The sequence below is a fragment of the Protopterus annectens genome, chromosome 4.part1, assembly GCF_019279795.1.
Source record: "Protopterus annectens isolate FY-2018-M chromosome 4.part1, PAN1.0, whole genome shotgun sequence".
In the NCBI taxonomy this organism is placed as follows: Eukaryota; Metazoa; Chordata; order Ceratodontiformes; family Protopteridae; genus Protopterus; species Protopterus annectens.
The window spans coordinates 446,486,354-446,507,665 of record NC_056734.1 but is presented as its reverse complement, the minus strand read 5'-3'; the positions used below and the strand labels follow the sequence as shown (position 1 = coordinate 446,507,665).

At 39.0% G+C, this 21,312-nt stretch overlaps 1 protein-coding gene across 1 annotated transcript in view; it reads left to right on the top strand.

The window, feature by feature from the left end:
• The window catches only part of LOC122801220 (neuronal tyrosine-phosphorylated phosphoinositide-3-kinase adapter 2-like), a 585,302-nt gene that overhangs the window by 6,893 nt on the left and 557,097 nt on the right, over positions 1–21,312 (top strand). The window contains exon 2 of the mRNA XM_044070774.1: positions 8,565–8,801. Within this exon, the coding sequence (XP_043926709.1) occupies positions 8,599–8,801 (203 nt within the window). The 5' untranslated portion in view covers positions 8,565–8,598. The remainder of the gene's footprint in view (positions 1–8,564; positions 8,802–21,312) is intronic.

The following is a 21,312-nucleotide window of genomic DNA, read 5'->3' as shown; positions in this document are numbered from 1 at the left end:
CCCTGTCATGTTGTTACCCCTCTCTATGTGATTAATTTCCCTTTTCATTCCATTTCAGTCTGTCTCCTTATCCCCTTTGATCCATTTATTTTTATGTAGTTCCCATATCCACTCTTAGATTTTTCTCTGATCTCTCACATTGTTCATTATTTCTTCAAATATTAAATGTATAATCCTAGCTCAAATTTCCATTTTTTTTATAATTCTTTTCTTTGGCATTAACAATATCAAGGATGTCCATGTGCTTTGTATACACTTGGGCCTGCAGCTGCCTTACCTAGCTTAGATAGAAACTAGCTTCTCTCAGTTTCCATTTGTGTCCTAGAATCTTATTTATCAAGGCTTATAAACCTTCCCAGCTTAGTACATCTTCAAAAAACATGCATCCAGTCTCTTGCCTGAACCTGCTTACAGGAACATTTTACTAATGTCAGGTATTAAACTAGTTATGTAAACATTTCTAGCCAAATATTCTAAATGTCTTTGATTTAGTAGCTATGTATGTGTTTATTTATTTATTTCACGTGTTGACATGGAATGTCCAAATGAGCTAGTACCCTTTTTCAGCGGATGCCTGAGGAGAAAAGCTCCACAGAAAAAAAAAAACCCTACATTGTTACAATTCATAGTCATGCAATGCAATGTATATTGAGATAGACATCTAGTAGAAATCAACAGAGTGAGAGAAGATATACACACAAATGGAGAAAGAGAATACAATTAGAATTAAATGCACACAAGCAGGTAAGTAAATAAGGTACAACAGAAGCTGATACAGTTTGCTGTGGCTGGTGGGGTATATATCGGCAATGAGCATGTTATTTTAAGAAATTAGGGGAGATGTTAACAATAAAGCAACGTGATAATGATGGTGGTAGAAGGAAGACTGTAGGAGTGAAAAGGAGAAAAGGTAACCGAGAGCAGGTAGGTTGAGATTTAGATCTAATTGGGGGGGGGGTTGACTATTCTTAGTGCAGTGACATGTCCAGGAGTTAAACATATGTTGTTTTAGGGCTTATTAAAATTCATGTGTGTGAGCTAAGTCTCTGATGAAAACCGTCAGTTTGTTCCAGGTGAGGGGCTGGTGTGTAGCTATAAAGCCTTTGAACTATGGACTTTTTGGGCTTGTGTATTTCCAGCAGTTGTTTTGTCTGAGGTTCTGAGAGTTCTGGAAGGTGTATAGAGTTTGATAAGTGGGGAGATGGAAGGGCAGGCAGAGGGTCTGTTTAGGACTGAATGAATGATAGGGAGCTGGGAGAAGAGAAGTAAATCTGGGAATTCTAGACAGTTTAAACATTTGAGGGATTGGCTATGATGAGTCTTTGAGGAGTGGTTTGCAGCAAATCCCACTGTTTTGTTATAAATGGATTCAAGTTTGATTAGGTGATAAGCTTGTAGGTTAGTTAATATTTGTGAGCTATAGAGTAGACAAGGGAGGAAGAAGGCATGGGCAAGAGTAAGTCTAGATTCATTAGTTAGAAATGTGTTATTTCTATAATGTAAACCATGTTTTTGATGTGTTTTTCTTTATGCAGTGGTGGACATGGAAGTCTAGTTTGAGTTTGTCATTTGGGGGTTTGGTATGAATTTCTGCTTGAATGACAGTGTTATTTAGGGATGTTATGGAGAAAGTATGTTTGAGGTGTTTGAGAGATTTAGGTAGGAATAGGAAAAAGCTTTGTCTTTTTTCGGATTTAGGATGAGTTGGTTATTGGAAAGCCCTTTTTCAATAGAGCTGAAGGAGTTTTGGGTGAGGATATGAAGGTCTGAGAGAGAATCCGAGGTAGAGATGACTGTGGAGTCATCGTATTGTATGAGAGAGGAGTTGGGGAAGGAGGACTGTAAACGATTTGGGAAGGTATTAAACAGTAGGGGTCCAGGAATTGACCCTTGTGAAAAACCTGTTTTGATGGGGAGAAAGGAAGATGCAGAGGAGTGCCATTTAACTAATTGTTGTCCGTTAGTGAGATAGCTAGAGAACCAGGAAATTGTAGTATTGGGTTGGGGCCAGAGAGTTTGGTAAGTAGCTTTCCTTTCAGCCCTACATATTTCTTTCCACTCCCTCTTTTAACTTCTTCTCCCATAATGCCTTTTCCCCATCTACTTTTCTGTTTTTTTTTATCCCTTTTGATAACCATTATAGCTTTGTGTAACCTGTTTTTTTTTATCTTGTCCTCCTAGCATCCTCTGTCCTCCCCTGTATTAGTATTTGTATCTGTTCAGGCATTCTCATCCCTCTCCCTTTTACCCCATAATTATATTTTCCCAGGATCCTTGGTACTCCTCTGTATTGCATCTCCCCTCTGTTTTCTATTTTACACCTTCCAGTAGCTCAGTCCAGATCACCCCTCCCCCAACCCCATGCTTAACTGCTCCCAGGAGTAAACTTCTCCATTTTCACCAGTTGTTTATCAGTCTAGTGTTTAGGTCAAATGTTGTCTTACTTGTTCCTATTCATCTTAGATCAAATTCCCACTAAGCCCTTTCACTCCTCCCATATTTCATTACCTCTTCTAGGCTCTGATAGACTGCCGTTATGGTGTTTTTCTCCTTTTAATAGGTCAGTAATATATTCTGTGACTTCCCTCTGTTATATCTTCACTTCCAACACTCACTGGTTTCTCTGCCCTACTTGCTGTCTTCAGTAGCAGCTGCAAATAAGATCTAAAATGGTAACCCTTCAAATATGCAAGCTATAACTATGTACACTTATCCCTCCACTCTCTTCTTCCTTTAATATTAATTTCAGGTTATGCTATCTCAGGGTGCTTATTTCAACAGTGCTTTGACCTGCTTAGTTCACTTTTCCCTTCCTGAGTTTCATGACATTTGTTTCATATGTTTTCACCAGCTGTTCTGCTCTACCATTCCTTGACTTCAGTCTCCCTTTGAATTAGTTGTTAGTGTGCGCCTTATACTTTGAGAGCTGCTTCTTGTCGTTATCCCCCTCATTGCGAGCTGTTTCTTGCCCTTATCCCCCTCATTGAGAGCTGCTTCTTGCCCTTATCCCCCTCATTGAGAGCTGCTTCCTGCCCTTATCCCCCTCATTGAGAGCTGCTTCCTGCCCTTATCCCCCTCATTGAGAGCTGCTTCTTGCCCTTATCTCCCTCATTGAAAGCTGCTTCTTGCCCTTATCCCCCTCATTGAGAGCTGCTTCTTGCCCTTATCCCCCTCATTGAGAGCTGCTTCTTGCCCTTATCCCCCTCATTGAGAGCTGCTTCTTGCCCTTATCCCCCTCATTGAGAGCTGCTTCTTGCCCTTCTCCCCTCATTGAGAGCTGCTTCTTGCCCTTATCCCCCTCATTGAGAGCTGCTTCTTGCCCTTATCCCCCTCATTGAGAGCTGCTTCTTGCCCTTATCCCCCTCATTGAGAGCTGCTTCTTGCCCTTATCCCCCTCATTGAGAGCTGCTTCTTGCCCTTATCCCCTCATTGAGAGCTGCTTCTTGCCCTTATCCCCTCATTGAGAGCTGCTTCCTGCCCTTTCCCCCTCATTGAGAGCTGCTTCCTGCCCTTATCCCCCTCATTGAGAGCTGCTTCCTGCCCTTATCCCCCTCATTGAGAGCTGCTTCCTGCCCTTATCCCCCTCATTGAGAGCTGCTTCCTGCCCTTATCCCCCTCATTGAGAGCTGCTTCTTGCCCTTATCCCCTCATTGAGAGCTGCTTCTTGCCCTTATCCCCTCATTGAGAGCTGCTTCCTGCCCTTATCCCCCTCATTGAGAGCTGCTTCCTGCCCTTATCCCCCTCATTGAGAGCTGCTTCCTGCCCTTATCCCCCTCATTGAGAGCTGCTTCCTGCCCTTATCCCCCTCATTGAGAGCTGCTTCCTGCCCTTATCCCCCTCATTGAGAGCTGCTTCTTGCCCTTATCCCCCTCATTGAGAGCTGCTTCTTGCCCTTATCCCCCTCATTGAGAGCTGCTTCTTGCCCTTATCCCCCTCATTGAGAGCTGCTTCCTGCCCTTATCCCCCTCATTGAGAGCTGCTTCTTGCCCATATCCCCCTTTCCCTTGTTATACTAAGTTGACCTTCTTAGCTTTCAGATTTTTTTTTATATTTTCAAATAGCCCTTTTCTTGACAGAATTCAGAGGTAAACTTAAACCTGGTGTACCTTGTCTATTAATATAGTCTATGTGCAGGCCTGATCAATTGCTGAGACAGCCATTTATAAAAACTTTATAGTCTGTCCCCTCAACGCCTAAGAGCATATATGTGCATGCTTTCTTACCTCTCTGTATCATTCATCTTTCACATCTCATTCTCCAGTTCTTCCTGGGCATCTTCTAGTTTTGCCAGTCTCCTGGCAGTGTCCTTCCTTAGCACTGTTGAGGGTTTATTCATCTCGCAGTGACCACTTTTAATGCTGTTGGGGGTTTATTCATCTGATTGTTTTGTAAGTGCCATCTCCAAGTATTCTATCCCTTTTTTCCATGTTTCGTTATGTAGTTCATTAAAGACTCATTTATTTTCAAAAGTTTTGCATGCATCCTGTTCATTTTTAAGTCTGACATATATTTTTCTTCGTTTAGCGTCCTGCTACCCAACACTGGTCTTTCCTGCAGTGTCACTTTCTGTATTCTTCCTTCTTGCCTTTCTGTTACTCTCGTACAATCTTATAGTTTCTCCTAGACCACCTTTTTTCGTTTTTACAACTGATGTTGCTGGAAACTTTAAGTATACCCTTATTTCGGTACTGGGTAGAGGAGAGCTGTTTTTGCAGTGGTGTATCTGAATGCAGTACCAGAACTCTTGAACTACAGTAGACATTTGTTCCAGAGGTAGGGGGTACATTAGGATATGAATCTATCTTACACACTTGTCTTATTTATCTGTTGAATGTGGAGTTTCTTTTCAAAGAGTATTTGAGAAGTTATTTTTTTCTGTGAAGGCAGAGCAGGTCAAGGGGGTGTGGATCTTTCATAACTCAAAAGGTCTAGATACAATTTACAATGAACAAGTCTATAAGAGGCTAAATATAGGCAGAGGCTGCAGTCTGTTTGGAAATCTGACAGTGTTGAGGCCATTCTGTTTCTTTGTTTGGAAACTCTGAGGTGTCTCGGGTTGCCGAATATATTTAAACAAATACTTGTGAAAAGGAGCATTAATTAATATTCAAGAACTGGTCTGATAAGAGATAAGTAAATTGGAATTAAGACTTCTTTGGATGTATAAGAGATGTGTTTGGAAAGCAGGTCCAGCATATGGAAAGATTTCTGAACCACTAGAGAGAGGGGCAGTGGTCAAAATATAATGAATTATCAATATGAATGCCTCAATCCCTTACAACAGCGTCTGATTAGAGGGGTGTGTCACCTATATGCCATCATATGAAAATGCTTTATGTACTAAAATAAAGTAAACTGTTTCTCATTTTTAGCTTGTGACAATTGTGCTTGCACCTGTTGTTGGCATAGTCTAACTCATACTGAAGCAAATGCTACTCAGTGGTAGAAAGAATAGCAAACAGTTTACAAGTGTCTGCACATTTAGATAACCATATACTAGGAATGATGACATGAATGTTTGAGAAATGGATACCAGATAAGAAAGGTTTGGCACTGAGCCCTTGGGTTCACCACAGATAACTTACGCTGCCAAGTAACCAGATGGCGATCTACTGCACACATTATGCATTTGTATTCAGACTTGCATGTCTGCCAATGATGCGTGTATGTGGTACAGCACCAAAGACCTGGTCTAGATATGCTCCATGTACTGCATAAGTGCTCTGCACTGTCTTGGAGACTTTCTGAAAGAAATTAATGGGATTAAAGAGGCAGGATCAGCCTGCAACAAACATGAATTGAAGAAAGGCCAAGATAAGAATTTACCAATGTTCAGGTTAATGAGGTCTGAGAAGAGCCATTTCAAAACTTTATACAAGTCAGTGAGATTAATGGGTCTATAGTTACCAGGGATCTGTGGCTGGGCTATTATTGTATAATAATCTTACAATAGCTGTTTTATTTCTAGGCTTCAAAAATGAAGCCAATACAATGGTTAGCATTAAAGATGTTAAGTAAGTGATAGGCTACCTGGTGTGTTATCAGGGCCTGTGGATTAGGTGCATGTGGCTTTTGAAAGGGCTGTGAGGACCTGTAATTTTTGAAATACTTGTAACTGCGGATGGAGTAACATTTGTACTACATTGGTCAGTTAAGATAGTGTCTGTTTTATTTGAGTCAGAGTAGATATTGTTATTGTGGACTAGCGCTAACCATTGTTAAGTGGTAGTCTTTTTAATCTTCTGGCATAGCTAAATAACGGTTTGCAGCTTCTTTTGGTTTCATTGGCTACTTTAAGTTCAAATTCAGTTTTGAGATTGCTAGTGGTACCATTAAGCACTTTGTAAGCATGCTTAAGTGTGGTCTTAAGGTACTGGAATAAAGCTTGTTATAAGCATTAAACATTTTTCTTTTTGTTATATGGTTCATTTATATGGATATTTATGCAGGTATTCTGTTGCAAGAGTTTATTTTTAAACGTCTTAGTTGTAGCAGATAATTGCTGTAAACTCTTTAAACAGTACTAGAAGCAGAGGAATAAGCAGTGAGCCCATCAAAGAAGGTTTACAGTAGATTTTATTAAGGTCGTCAAGTAATTGAGGAAGATTTGCTTCTGAGAAGCCTTTGAACACTTGAGTTATTTTTTCCAGGGAAAATACTCCTGGTTTTAAAGGAAAGGGCCAATGATTTATGGACAGGTTTAATGAAAGAAGACAACACAGAGTTGTGCAAGAAGGGTCCATGTTTATGAAGACAAGATCAAGGGTATTTGGTCTGCTAGTAGAATGATTATGAATCTTCACTCCCTTGCAGAAATACTTAATGTTAATGATGTGCTGGACATGCCGACCACTGGAGGTGTAAGTCAGCAAAGATATTGTCTGATGGCCAGAGTCCCTCATTATCAAGGTGCTAGAGTCTCCATGGCTTTAAAGTCATGACCTCATTCATATATGCATTCTGTTGCACAGACAAGTTCCTGCAGGGACTCATTTCTGGGCACTTTTGGTTAATATCCCTGGCCTTGAATAGAGACACCCTAATGTTTTCCAGATTAGGATTTAGTAAGTTGGAATGTTCAGCAGCTGGACTCCAGCTAAAAAAGGCGCTACAGGGATATCGGATGCTTTATTCAGATTGCAAAGAGCATTGTAGACCATCTCTGACAAAGTGGGAAGGCCTGCAGCCATCTCACACCAAAGTGACACTTATTGTATTCACCTGGTATACCAGCTACATAGCCAGTTTTATTAAAGCAGTTATCTTGTCAGCAAATATTGGCATCTTTCTGGGTGATGGCAAAATACCATTCAAGACCATTGCTTTTTCTGGTTTGGATACTTGCATAACAATATCATTCCTCTCCCACACACCTGTCTGGTAGAGGACTAAGGTCATTCACCCCTTGTGTTTCATGTTGATTGATGATGATATTTTACAACTGCACCAAGATCTGACTTTTACTATTTGTTTATACCTTTGATTGCATGAATGCAGTTTAACTGTGAAGCTTGACTAGTGCTTATCCCCTTTATGCTACAACCAGAGTCACACTGCAAGTACAATAAGAATTCTAGTAGATTAGCACAAAAGCAGATGCATGACAAATCACATTACACATTAAAAAAAAACAAAGACATGGAGCCCGATTCCCTAAGATTTGTCTTCAGTGTAAGTGACCACTAACACTAAGAGCAGACTGAGAGGAGGTGATTTGGAAACTAGCCCACATTGTAAGCTTGTTTATAGACTGGTCTTACACAGAAGTAAGTCATTTGCACGGAGATAGGCTTTTGGAAACTGTCCCATAGAATCAATACATTGAAATACAGCACATGAAATCATTGAACTGAGTTGGAATGCATACAAAGCATGTATGAAAGGAAATATTCACAATAAATGAAATTTGTAATTTCTAAAGACTATTGCATGCTATAAACATTGCGGCTGAGTTTATTCATAGGAAGCGTTTTCTTATTTACTTTGCCAACCTTAGCTGAGTTACATTGCTGTTGTTGTAAATATTAGATATGCATGTTGTATACTATATTCTTTTCAATATATAGCTAATTACATGCTTTTTTTCAGTAAAAACCTAGTTAGTCATAAAATGAAGAGAATTATGGTGAAGAAATGATTTTCTTTGTCATACTGTAAATGTTTTCAGTAGACAGGCATCTGTCAATGAGAATATTTGTTTCTTATACTGTATATAATATTTTGTTGTTTTGAGTCTTTTAAAAGCATACGGCTTACTCCATTGGCTTCCATATAATTTTGTAAGTATATACTACATGTTAAGTAAGAGTTGCCAAACCGTATGTGAACATACATGTGTATAATCTGTGTTCTTGACGACACTAATCTTTTTTTGAGTCACTTGTCATTTAATGTCGGTATCTGTACTTAATCAATAGCTATGCTAGGATCACTGGGAGATCACGTCTGTCCTCCAGATCATATTGAATACTTGTTAGGACAACTTGGTTGAAATCAGTTAAATTGCTAAATAATTCTCAAGTGCTTGATCAAATGCAAATGCAAATTTTCTTTTATATCTGCAGGTATCTGTGCTTCTTTGCTTTCATCTGAGGGGTAATGACTTCAAAACAAGAGGAGGCCAGTTTGGCCAGTTTTCTGCAATATATTGAAGATGTGGGATTGAAGACTTATGATGGGTTGGTAATTCAGAATGCATCAGACATTGCTCGGGAGAGTGACCGGCTAAGAAATGAGACAAAACTGGCATATTTGAAGGAAAAAAGTGAAAAAAGATACAAGCAAGAAGAAGCAATAAAACGGTAAGTATGATGCCAGCTTTAGCATATCTTGACATTGTGAGATTAGTGTAGCATTTAAACTTAACAAGCCAACACAAAATGTAGTGATGCCACTTAATATTTGCTAGTCAAGTAGATGGTTTCCTTAGTCTAGTCCAAAATAGTTTGTTTTACTATTACTTCATTTTATTTTAATTTGTTTTATTTCTGACCCCTTTCCACAAAGGGGAGTACAGAATGTGGGGATTATACATTTTAGTAGCTAAATAAACTGAATTCTGTTTACGTTGCTATTCCTCGTGAACCCTGATGTTTGTGTGTAGTAGCACTTGGGAGGGTCCTTCATTGACTATGGTATGATTAAATTCTCTGTGTGATGATATCTGGGTTAAATAAATGAAGACTTAATAATTTGTGATTTATTACTACCGATGGGCATGAGTATAGTCTGAAACTTGAAGATCCTTTTTGTTGTACAATTATATCATTAAAAGCGCAAAAAAGGATACATTTCAGACAGTGCATTATCTTACAGACTACATAGTAAGCAGCAGAAATGCACATGACTGTGTTTCTTATTTGTTTCTCAATGCTAATATGCTAGAATGCGCCATCAGAGTTCAACTGTATGAAGGTAGTACATTTAGCTGTGATGACTTTGTGCTCAAAATTCATTATTACAGTTTGGCTCTATGCTTAGCTTTTCCTGTTTTTAATTTACAAGATGTTGAATATTAGTAGGAAATGATATTGTTCTGTAAAGCTTAGTTCTGCAATATTTAAATAAACAGGATTCCTGTATTTTGTTTCCTGAACAGTTTTCACCATGTTCATTCGTTACTAGTGGGTTAATGTGAGTACTGGAGTATTACAAAATTGAGTTCTGAAAACCCTATACTTTGTCTGCTTGTCTGGCTTGGTCATGGTTGTTTATATAACTGCTGAGTTATTCAAGCAGCAGTGGTATGCAGATGGAGAAATTATACAAAAATAAATATAAAATGTTCTACGTGTATGACAAATGCAGCTCATCAGGAATACCCAGTGTGTCAGATTTACAATCTAAGTGATATGATGCAGTGTGTCAGGTTTACAATCTAGGTGATATGACGCAGTGTGTCAGGTTTACAATCTAGGTGACATGACGCAGTGTGTCAGGTTTACAATCTAGGTGACATGACGCAGTGTGTCAGGTTTACAATCAAGGTGATATGACGCAGTGTGTCAGGTTTACAATCTAGGTGATATGACGCAGTGTGTCAGGTTTACAATCTAGGTGATATGACGCAGTGTGTCAGGTTTACAGTCTAGGTGATATGACGCAGTGTGTCAGGTTTACAATCTAGGGGATATGAGGCAGTGTGTCAGGATTACAATCTAGGTGATATGACACAGTGCCTCAGGTATACCATCTACGTGATACAACATATTAATTAGCTTCTATAAATCTGATGATGAATAAGTTAACCTCAGTAAGAAAAGAACCAGATTCTTGGAGAAGCAGGCACACAGATTTGGATCTTTCTCCTTTTTCAGAAAAAGATAGTTGTTTTCATAAACATTTTTGACATTCTGAAATAGTGTCTGAGAACTCATTTGGAAGACCAGATTGTGTGCTTTTTAAAACTCGAGCATGACCCAGTTTTCACAGTTCTATATAGATCAGGAATATGATGTTAGCAGCGTAACTTTTTTCCATTTTAATAATGTATGCTCTTATAGTAGCTTTGAACTTTTTCCTAGATAACCAATTTTAATAATGATTTCTAGCATGCATACACCTCTCTTCTCCTGTTTCTTGCTGTTATCAAAAGTTTATTTGATAAAAAGAAAATGCTTTCTAAAATGAATTCATATTAGTATACATATATTATATATACATATATATGGGTGTGTTCTGTATCACTTAAAACACAAACTACATGACTCTGAATAAATTAAGTGTTTATCCCACATGACACGTGCACACATTTGATTTAGATACTGTGTTGGATTAAAAGAAATACTGCCTGCCAATAGGCATTTTAGAAGTGAACACATCAGCAAAATCATACTGCTTTACAAGCAAAGGAAGTTTTGTTCACCATTAGTTATTACTGTATGCTAGTGCTTCTTTAAACATGTTATAATTTACTAAAAAAATAATAATGATTTTAGGTTTCAGAAAATTGTGTAAAAAAGAGACTTTCCTTTTGTGATAGTTTTACAGAAATTGTCAGTATTTGACTGCACAGCAGTAAGGTATTAATTTAATAATTTATTCATATATTGTGTAATTATTTGCTTAATCCAGTGTAGGGCTGTGAAGAATCTAAAGTCTATACTGCTATGTAGTAGCCACAAGGCAGAAAAAAGTAATCTGGATTGGATGCCAGCCCATTGCAGGATACACATGTTAATAGATGCTGTACGCACCAGTGGGAAATTTGGTTGAACATGAGCTTTGGGATCATACCTCTCAACTATCCAGACTTTTACAGAATGTCCAGATTTTTGCCTCATATTTTTGGCAAGAGCATCATAAAATCTGTAGTTTTCTGGCAAATCACTGAGGACTGAATTCACTGAGTAACGGCACACATTTTCTTATATATTCCAGAAAATGCACACTAAAACAAAACCTGTTATTCTAGCAACTTTCTAAGCTTATAAGAGCAATATTTAAAATCTGTCTCTTTGTGGGCATTTGTCACCCCATTACTTTAGGGTTTGTTCAGATTTCTTGTGCTGAGAGGCTGAGATGTATGTTTTGCATGCAAGGATAAACCACAACACTTAGGCAAGTACATACATCTATGTGGCTTTTAACTCCCGGGGCATCTTACTTTCCATGTCATTATATTTCTGAACTGCTATGTAGGACTTTCATGGTGTGGTCATCTTGGCTGTACATACACATCTCAGGACAGTGCGTAATATAGAGAGTTGGCAGTGTTAACATGATGACATTTTGAACACAGTATTGATGAAGAGCTTCTACATATTTCAGTGGAAGGACCGTGTTTTACAGCTGACTAGGAAGACTGGAACGCTCTGTGCTTTAATGTAAAACTCCTCTGTTGTCATGTATGTTCACCATAAATACATTTCTAGTTTGAATGCTGCCAAAACTAATGCCCCAATATTATGGATAACACATCATGTAAAATTGCTGGTATAGAGACTAGTCAAATTTTACAAGTCCATTTAGTTTGCTGTATATTATATTGTAGGTTCCTTTCTGCATGGTTAGGCCTCAAACAATAATCTTTAAATGCAACAGTTAATGGACCAATACATATCACTATTAAAGAGCACAATTTGATTGAAATCATAGTTTTGATGAGCAGGGTTGAAAAAATTTAGGAATTTTAAACGGTGACCTCAACGTTTCCCCATCCTGTATGTAATGCATTGTAGATGTAATCATATATGCGATTCGACTTGTGTATGCTGCTCCAAGTGCCTTCTGTACCCTTACCCTGGCACATGCACACTGCTCTGGGTACAGTCTAGTTCTCATACCCCCTCACGTGTGTATAGTGCTCCACACACCTTCTACTTCCCCTACCAAATCTTAAGTATGAACCTCATTTTCAAAGGGACTTGCAGTTAACTGAGACGACTTGTGTTCCTTCTTCCTTGGCCACTGGTGGTTCAATTCCTTCCCTTCATTACTTTAATGACACTTGAGATATTATTTCTATGTAATACATACAGGAATATTTAAGTTGTTTCTGTGAACCAGCTGCCTGTACATTGTATTGTATAATGCATACCTATGACAATAACTGAAATAATTGTGATATAGCAGTTTTAATAATGGATCATAATTTGTTAAATGTATTAAAAATGAAATGTAAGACATTTCAGTAAATCTGAGGAAAACAAATATGGACCTCTGAGCAACTTGAAACAAGAACATATTGGTCTCACTATAGATAAAAAAGAGAGGTACCATTAAATGATATCTATGATAATCTTAAAATAAATGAATCTAGACTAATTGTAGAAATGTTATTCCTTCAGTTAGTATCTGAAAGATAGATCAGAGAAAGTTTACGCTGAGACACTTTCCCGCACTCACCATTAAATTATGTAAAAACTATTAAGCTTTTCTTGAGACACGAGTTCTACATTATTGCACTGTGATATGTACAATGTCTCAATTCAAAAATCAATTCTAGTTTACTACTCTCATATGAATTACACTCTGGAAAAAGAATTCCAGAAATCTCCATCAAGCACTTAATAGATGTAAGAATTCTGTGCCTTATTCCTGTTCTCTCCAAGTCATAAGGACATCACAAATGCATTAATTTTTTTTTTTCATTTGCTTTGTAAAATCTTATTACACCATTTTTTTCTGTTTATACCCTTCTGCTACTAATGTGTGCTGCTGATGCTGTACATTTTTCAAAACAGTCACATTCTGGAAGTGCCATTCCAGCTGGCTAGTATATGTGGTACTGTCAGATCGCAGTTCACTTGAAGGTCTATGAGGACTGATGTGCTACTATACATTTTATATAACTTTTTGTTTTAGTCACTTAGTCATTATTATTATTATTATTATTATTATTATTATTATTATTACACTGCATTAACCACTTTTTCTCTTGTTTGTGTATTGTAGCATACCCCAGCACAGGCTCTAGTAGCTTTTACGTGTAGGCATGGTGATCAGACAGTAGTAGTGGATCAATGTCTGTACATGAATTGTTGATGTTGCATTGAGATAAAGCAAAGTAAATGGGCTAGATAATACATATTATTCCTTTTTTGGACTTGTCATGTCCATAACCTAGGTATTTTTTGCCAAAGTCAATAGAGCATCTCACTGCAGTATTATATCTCAGTGTTGCAATTTATGTAATGGCTGCAAAGTCCAGCTTGGGGATACAGCAGGTTTCATATTCACCCACCTCCTTATTGAAGCAGTAAATGGGGGTACAGGAGGTTTCATATTCACCCACCTCCTTATTGAAGCAGTAAATGGGGATATAGGAGGTTTCATATACACCCACCTCCTTACTGAAGCAGTAAATGGTTCTTGCTGCAAAAGCCAAACACCACAGATAAACTATCTGCATTCATAGGAATCTAGCAAAAATGTCTGTCTATTTTTTTAAACATTTTAAAAACCAAGCTTTATTTACTGTCCTTCACAAAGGCAGTGTACCAAAGTGTATGGATGTTAGAGATGTGACTGCTTTGGAAATATGGCACTAAAACTGGGCACATATATTATATTCTGATTAAACAAACGCATATATCTTAAACTATGAGAAAGGAAGTGATGAATATTTACAGATTTGGGTGTTCAGCTATAAGCTGAAAAATATGGACTGCTTAAAATCTATTGGGAATAACTTTTTTTTAATAGTTAGGCTTTCACAAACAATGATGTTCAGGCTGCCTGCAGACATCCCCTGAGATATCCTTACTTTATATAACTTGAATTTTTCTACTGTATTCGGTTTTACTAATTAATGACAAATTCTTCTAAAATTCTGTTTTAATAAAGGAACTATTGTGCTTTGTCTGTAATTTTCCCTTAGCCCTCAGACTTCGACTTTTGCATTGGAATTTATTTGATCTTAACTTTAATTCTCATCACTGAAAGCTGTCTGTTGCATATTTTTGTAGAATAATTTTTAAGTGGCTAACTATGAGTAAACCAGTGTCCTGGTTAGCTGTTCTGTAATGATTTAGTTCGAAGTTGTGGTGAATTGACTGATACAGCTGAGAAGGGAGAAGGTAGATGTTTAGATACATCCCCCACTTGTAGTGAGAAGGGCCAGTGATTGGTGTGCTCACAAGAGTGAGAGCCAGAAAGAAGTATATTTCTTGTTTCATAGCTTAATAATCAATACGTTTGGAATGTTGAGGAGGCTGTGTTAAAACTATCTGCTTCAGAGAACAGTGGCTATTTTATGCATGTCACTCAGAGTTATTAAAGATGGAATATAATATGCAGCTGAAATACTAATAATGCAAGCAGACGTGCAGTTTAATTTTGTCATGTTTGATACATGCCACTAGATGCAAACTTGTTTTCTTATTTTAGCCATTCAGGCATTTTTAAATGTTTCCAAAGTGTAGCAATACATAAATAACTGCCTGTAGATGCTGATTGTGAAAACATTACTGCTGTTCTAAAGAATCTAGCCCATTTGCAATCCCTAAGTGCACCATTTATGAGGGGTGGTGATGTTTAGAACACAGTGAAAATACACAGGAGCTACATTCTAGTACTTCACAGCTGGTGTTATTTAGGGGAGCTGGATCTTGAATGAGAGTTCAAAAAATGCTTGAAAAACATTTATCCTGCTTGAAATAAATGTACTTCTAGAGGACAAGAAAGAAGATTTAAGACTAACAATATACTCATGACATACTTTTGTCTGCTGTTATCTTTTGGTCACAAGTGCCACACAAAGAACTTTGGGAATGTATTTTCTTTGTTTTTGATATATCCTGGATGAAGATTTTTATATTAATCCACTTATCCAGTCTTCAAGTAAATCTGATATGATTAAATAATTTAAAACATTCAGGACTTTATAATGCTTGATGAATCTGAGATATATTTAGAGTACAGATGGTGGTTGTTTCCTAAGACATAGAGAAAAAACTATGCAAGAAAATAGATCCAGTGCTATCCAACTGCTATAAATTTGAACTACAGAAATTCCCTTGCAGTTTCCATGAACTTCACTAAAATGTACCACACTCCCATTTACAAAACTTTTATAGTTTATGAAATTGACTTTTCTGTCTGAAGTATTTCAAGAAAATAAGGAAGAATGACACATTTTATACTAGATAAAATTGTAGAGTCAGCCTACCCAAAGCATACTAAAAGGGCATATCATATATTTCTGGATTTGCTGATGATTAAAATTATAAACAAATACCAAGACAGATAAGATAAGCATAGCACCAGTGTACATAAATCGCTTGTAGTGCTTACATTAAATTAGAGAAATGCTGCATGACATTTCATTAAAATAAAGGAATCCTGAGCTAATCATGACAGGAAAAACTACTATTCGAGAGTTTGAATCATCTGAATGAATGGCAGAGATGGGAACCAGAATGCACCATCTCAGATATCACAAGAAATGTTATACCACTGAAACTAATGAATGATGGTAGTCCTTCAGAAAAAAATATGATGTTCCAACGTAGAGTATGTATGTAATAGAACACCATGAAGCCTAACAGTATAGGTTAAGATGTTAAAGCCAATAAATTTATTATTGAACTTATCTTACCATGTAAATCAGCCATTTGTGTTTTTTACTCTCTATCTGAAGTTAAAGCTATTAATTTAAGGCATTTTTAATAGTCTGCATCATTTTTGGTTTCTCTGCTGGGCTTGGGTGTTTTTCTGAGTTTGGTTCCCTCACACCCTCTCTATTCCTCTCTATTCCTGTTTGGAGGCTTTTGGGCTGTCTGCCCCTAGTGTATATCTAGCCTTTGAAGTTCCTCCCAGTCTTATCCCCTCTGCTTGTCTTACTGCTGACTGACAAAACAAGCTGGGAAGGCCATCCCCTTAGACTGTTACTTTGAAATTGGCTTAAAATGTGTGTGTTCCTCATGGGTCTTGTCTGCTTTTGAATTGCCTTGCAGTTACTTCTATCTTGTTAGATGTGCTTCTGGTACTTTTTACTTATGGCGAACTAAAGTGTGTTTTCACTTTAAGAAGACTGGGACTGCAATTCTAGTGGGAGTAGAAACGTGGCCCAGTCTGTCTGAGCTTGGAAACTCATAAATGAGCTTAAAATGACAATTACTTCATAGGTAGGTACTAGGCTATTAGCCCTAGGGCCTATATAAGCCTAGCCAAAAAGATACCCTGGCTTTTGTCACCCAAGAAAATTATTTTCCTGTGCCCATCGAGCAGAGCCACAGAAGTGATCCCCGGGGTGAATTTCCTATTTCCCATCCAATCATCAAAATTTTTCTTGAAGAGTGCTAATGAGGAGCTCTGTTTGACATAGGTAGTTTGTTCCAGAGTATAAGAAGTCTCTGGGACAGGAATCTATCCCTCCAGCATGTTCTGTTTATTGTGGTGACAAGGTTTAGGTCCCTAGAGTGTCACTCGGAGGGATTGGAATTTCTTTAAGTGGAGCATGTCCAACAACTCTGGATTTGACGTAGCTTTGTATGTTAGGCAGAGATCGCCTCTGAGTAGGCGATATGTGACAGAGTAAAGCTGGAGTTTTTTGAGACGGTCTGCATAGGGCATCTGTTTGAGGCCGGTAATCCCCTTTGTGAGGTATTTCTGTGGCCTTTCCAGTTGTTGTAGAGGTCTTGTGAGGTACATACCAAAAGGGGCGTTTTACTCTAAAATGGGTCTAATGAGTGATGAGTAGAGGGGAATAATGACCTCTTTTTTTTTTCCTGGATGAGAAACCTTTTATGATGAGGTGAGCCATGTAGAAGGATTTCCTGACCACTGTGGTGATGTGATTATCAAAGGAGAGACTACTGTCCACCAGTGTCCCAAGGTCTCTTATCACACTTTTGGTATTAAGTAGACTACCACGTATGTGGTAGTTCATGGGTACAGAGTTTTTACCAAAGGGGATGACAATATTTTTGGCATTGAGCTTCAGGCTATGGCTTTGACACCAGGCATCTGTCTCAGTGAGGCCCCTTTGTAGTATGTTCACATCATTACGAGTTTCGATTATGGCTCCTAGTTTACAGTCATCTGCAAACTTTGTTAGCCAAAGACCTTCTGTGTTAGCCTGTACTTCAGAGAAGTAGATACCAAACAGCAGAGGACCCAGGACTGAACCCTGTGGTGGTCCACTTGTCACTGGTCTGAAGTCGGATTTGGAGTCTGCTACTTTTATAGTGTGGGTTCTGTCCGTGAGCCAGTTGGCAACCCATCTTGTGACATAGGGATTTATACCTAGTTAGTGAACGTATCTATAATTCCAGAGTGGGGGATGGTATCGAAAGCCTTGGCGAGATCTAGATAAGTTGTGTGAACCACCTTACCCTCATCTATGGCTTTAGTGACTGCTTCAAAGAAGTCAATCAGGTTTAGGAGACATGATCTGCCTTTTACAAACCCGAACTCGGTAGGGTCCAGAGTTTGGAGATTATAAAATGTCTTTGTTTTAAGAGTTCCATGATGATATGTTCCATGGCCTTGCAGACCAGGCTCGTCAGGCTAATGGGGTGGTAGTTCCCGGGGTCCGTCTTGGCTCCCACTTTGTGGAGTGGAATAACTGTCACGGTGCACCATTCAGTGGGCACAAAGCCTGAGGTGGGGCTATGATTGAACATGGTAGTTAGGTATGGTGCCAGTTCATTCTGTAGTTCATGTAGAACGCAGCCTGGGATATTATCAGGTGCCTTGGATGCTGTGTTCTTGGCTTTGGAGAGTTGTGTTTTCTACCTGTGCAGCCATGATTACAGGAACTTTGCATCTTTAGAGATGGGCCCTCTAGGGGGTGAGAGAGTTAGCACTGAACCTATCTGTCAGGATGTTGGCAATATCAGTTGGTTCTGTATATTTAGTGCCATTGTGCTGTAACTCTAGCAGATCTGAGTGTTGCTATTGAGATTCTTGACATGGCTATAGAATGCTTTGTGGTTGTCTTTAGAGTCAGTGGCAATTTTGTTTTCGTAAGTAGCTTTGGAGGATTTTATGAGGTATCTCAGCTTCTTACTGAGGTTGACCGGGGAGTTCCTCCAGTCATGGGATTTTTTTTGCAACAGTTTCTTTCTTCTGTTGTAAAGTTTGTTTATGGCAGAGGACTACCAGATTGGCTTCCTTTTTTTGGAGGATAGCATCTTGGTTCTGTTAGGGATAGCATGATCCATGCACTCGTGTAAATGCTTATAAAGTGCATTTGTGTAGGATTCAGCAGTCGTACCTCTATTGTCCCTCTGCATGGGTGTCATGAAGTTTGCCACTTCTGTCTTAAGAAGTGTGAAGTTGGCTTTGGAGAAGTTTTTTACGGTGGTTTCCCTAATTGGGGTGGGGTGGGATGTGGATGTCTAGGGTGATTAGCTTGTGGTCGGATCTGACCAATGAGGAATTGATCTCTGGTGTGGAACACCAGTTGCCCATGTTGGTAATAACCAGGTCTAGGATATTGCTGCCCCTAGTGAGGGTGTGAATAAGTTGATCCAAGGCGTTGGAATTTATGAATTCCAGAAAATGTTGAGCAAAAGAGTTTGTACATGAGTAGTTTTCCCAGTTAATAGTGGAGTAGTTGAAATTGCCCATTATTAGGGTGTTGGGTTGTACCCTAATACTTTCCAGTGTATCAAGACATGAGGAGTGGGAATCCTGGAGCATGGTGGGGGGGGGTCTGTTGCAAGCTACAATTTGGATTGCAGTCTTGCCCAGAGTTAGTTGCACTTGGATAATCTCAGATGCACTATGCTGTGCAACTAGCCTGGAGGTGTGGATATCCTTAATGAATATGGACACACCTCCACCTTTAGTGCTTCATTCTGGGTTAGGTGTCTGAAAGGTGTGGTATGAATTATAGTCTGGTAATGCAGGGATGCTCTCTGGAGCTTTGAACCAGGTCTCTGTCACTGCACACATGTCGATGTTCTCCATTTTAAGGAGTGCCTCAAGTGAGTGCATTTTGAGGTTTAGACTTCTAGCATTGAGTAGCTTTACCCTCATGCTTGCTTGTACCTGTTACGGTGGTGAATTTGTCATTTGAACCTTGCCTAAAAAAGGCACTATAGGGATGGCAAGAGCCTTAACCAGTATCTGGAATCCCAAGGGCGACAGGTGCAGGCCGTCTCTGGCAAAGCATCATGGTCTGTCGATCATGTCGTCCCAGGCACATAAATACCGGATCCTCTTAGAATGACACCAGAAGCTTAGCCAATTGTTGAAGTCAATCATTTTGTCCTTGTACTGTGGTATCATTCTGGGTGATGGCAGGATGCTACTTAGGGCTAGGGTCATACCTGCCTGGGCTACAAGATCAGAGAGGTCCTCCATGTCTCTTTTCATGTAGTCCAGGGAGGTACGTCTCTGGTCATTCACACCAACATGGACAATGACAGTGTCATATTTGTACTTGTTGTGGAGTGACCTGAGTGCGTGATGTGGTGGATCCTGGCATCTGACAGGCAGCTGACAGTAACTTTCTCCTTGTTTAGCCTGGTGAGTGGAACATCAGTGTGTCTGACTATAGAGTTACCTATGACTAGAGGGTTGGGTACGTTATGCCTTATGGGCTGTGGTTGAGTGGTACACTGAGTTTGTGGGCTCTGTGTCATTTGGGTTGTGTTGGGGGGGGTGGAGTTCGCTTGCGTTTCTGCTTTGGAGGTCCCTGATGCTTGGGCAGGTTTTTATTGAGAGTCTTCGCAAATGTAGGTGTGTGTGTTGTGTTTCTGTGGGTGTGTTTTGGTGGAGTAGATTTTGAGGGGCTATGTGATGAGTGTGGTGTGGTGCAAGTGTTTACCTTCTCCTCTTGACTGTCTAGTCCAGTCTTTGGTGAAGAGAGCTTTGCTTCCAGTTTGGCTATATACGTGCATCTCTCACAGATTGTAGTGTTGGGTGGTAGGAGGAGAGGGTTGTCTGTGTACATGAGGCAATTGCTGTATTGCCCCAAGATGCCCAGGTTCATCAGGTAGACAGGAGAAATCACTGGGAGCTGACCCTTAAACATGCCTGGATAGGTGCTTATTAAGTACTAAAAACTGCTTTCCTCTGGACAAGTGAGGAAAGTTGAGTGCTGTAGTAATTTGCAGCTTATGTAGTGCTTACAATGAGTTCTGAACAAGTGCTGAGTTCAAAGAAACAGATTTGAGTGCTGAAACTAGAAAACTGGCTAGTTCTAAGAAACAGAATTAAGCTAGAAGACTTCCCTCCAACACAGGCGTGGGGGCTCAGAAGCCTACAAACAGTCTATGCCACTTACAGGAAAGGCAGGAAACAAGCTTAAAAATTATTATTTTTTCTTTATTTCCCAGATGTTCTCTTCGTACACAGTAGGAGTGCCTGAAATCAGAATATGATCCCACAGCACTCAGTTGAGTGAGCAAATGAGATGGGCCCAGAAGGAGTATCCAAACACAAATTTACAAGAGGGGTGGCCAGTTTCAAAGCCACCAAGATTAACACCAAAACAAAACCAGGAAAGGTGGGTGGGGAACTAACAGAGTCAAAACTTCCAGTTCAATTAATATTCAATGCAACACAAGTAAATCAATTAAAATGTTGTATTATTTGAAAAAAGTGCAGATAAAAGGTAATTAAATTCTCTTATATGTCCAGTTGAATACAGCTAGATCTTAGCCGGCCAAAGCTCAAGTTTTAAGCAGAAAATATTCCAAAATATACCACTTAAATAGGCAGTAACAGGATATCAATGAATGAGACTACCCCAGACTGCAATTACTGTCTATGCAGGAATTCTAACAGGCAATAAAATCTAGCAAACACTAACTGAAGAAACAGAGTCAAAACTTCCAGTTAGTTAATATTCAATGCAACACAAATAAATGCTGTATTATTTGGTTTAAAATGCTGCATTATTTGGTTAGTTGGTAC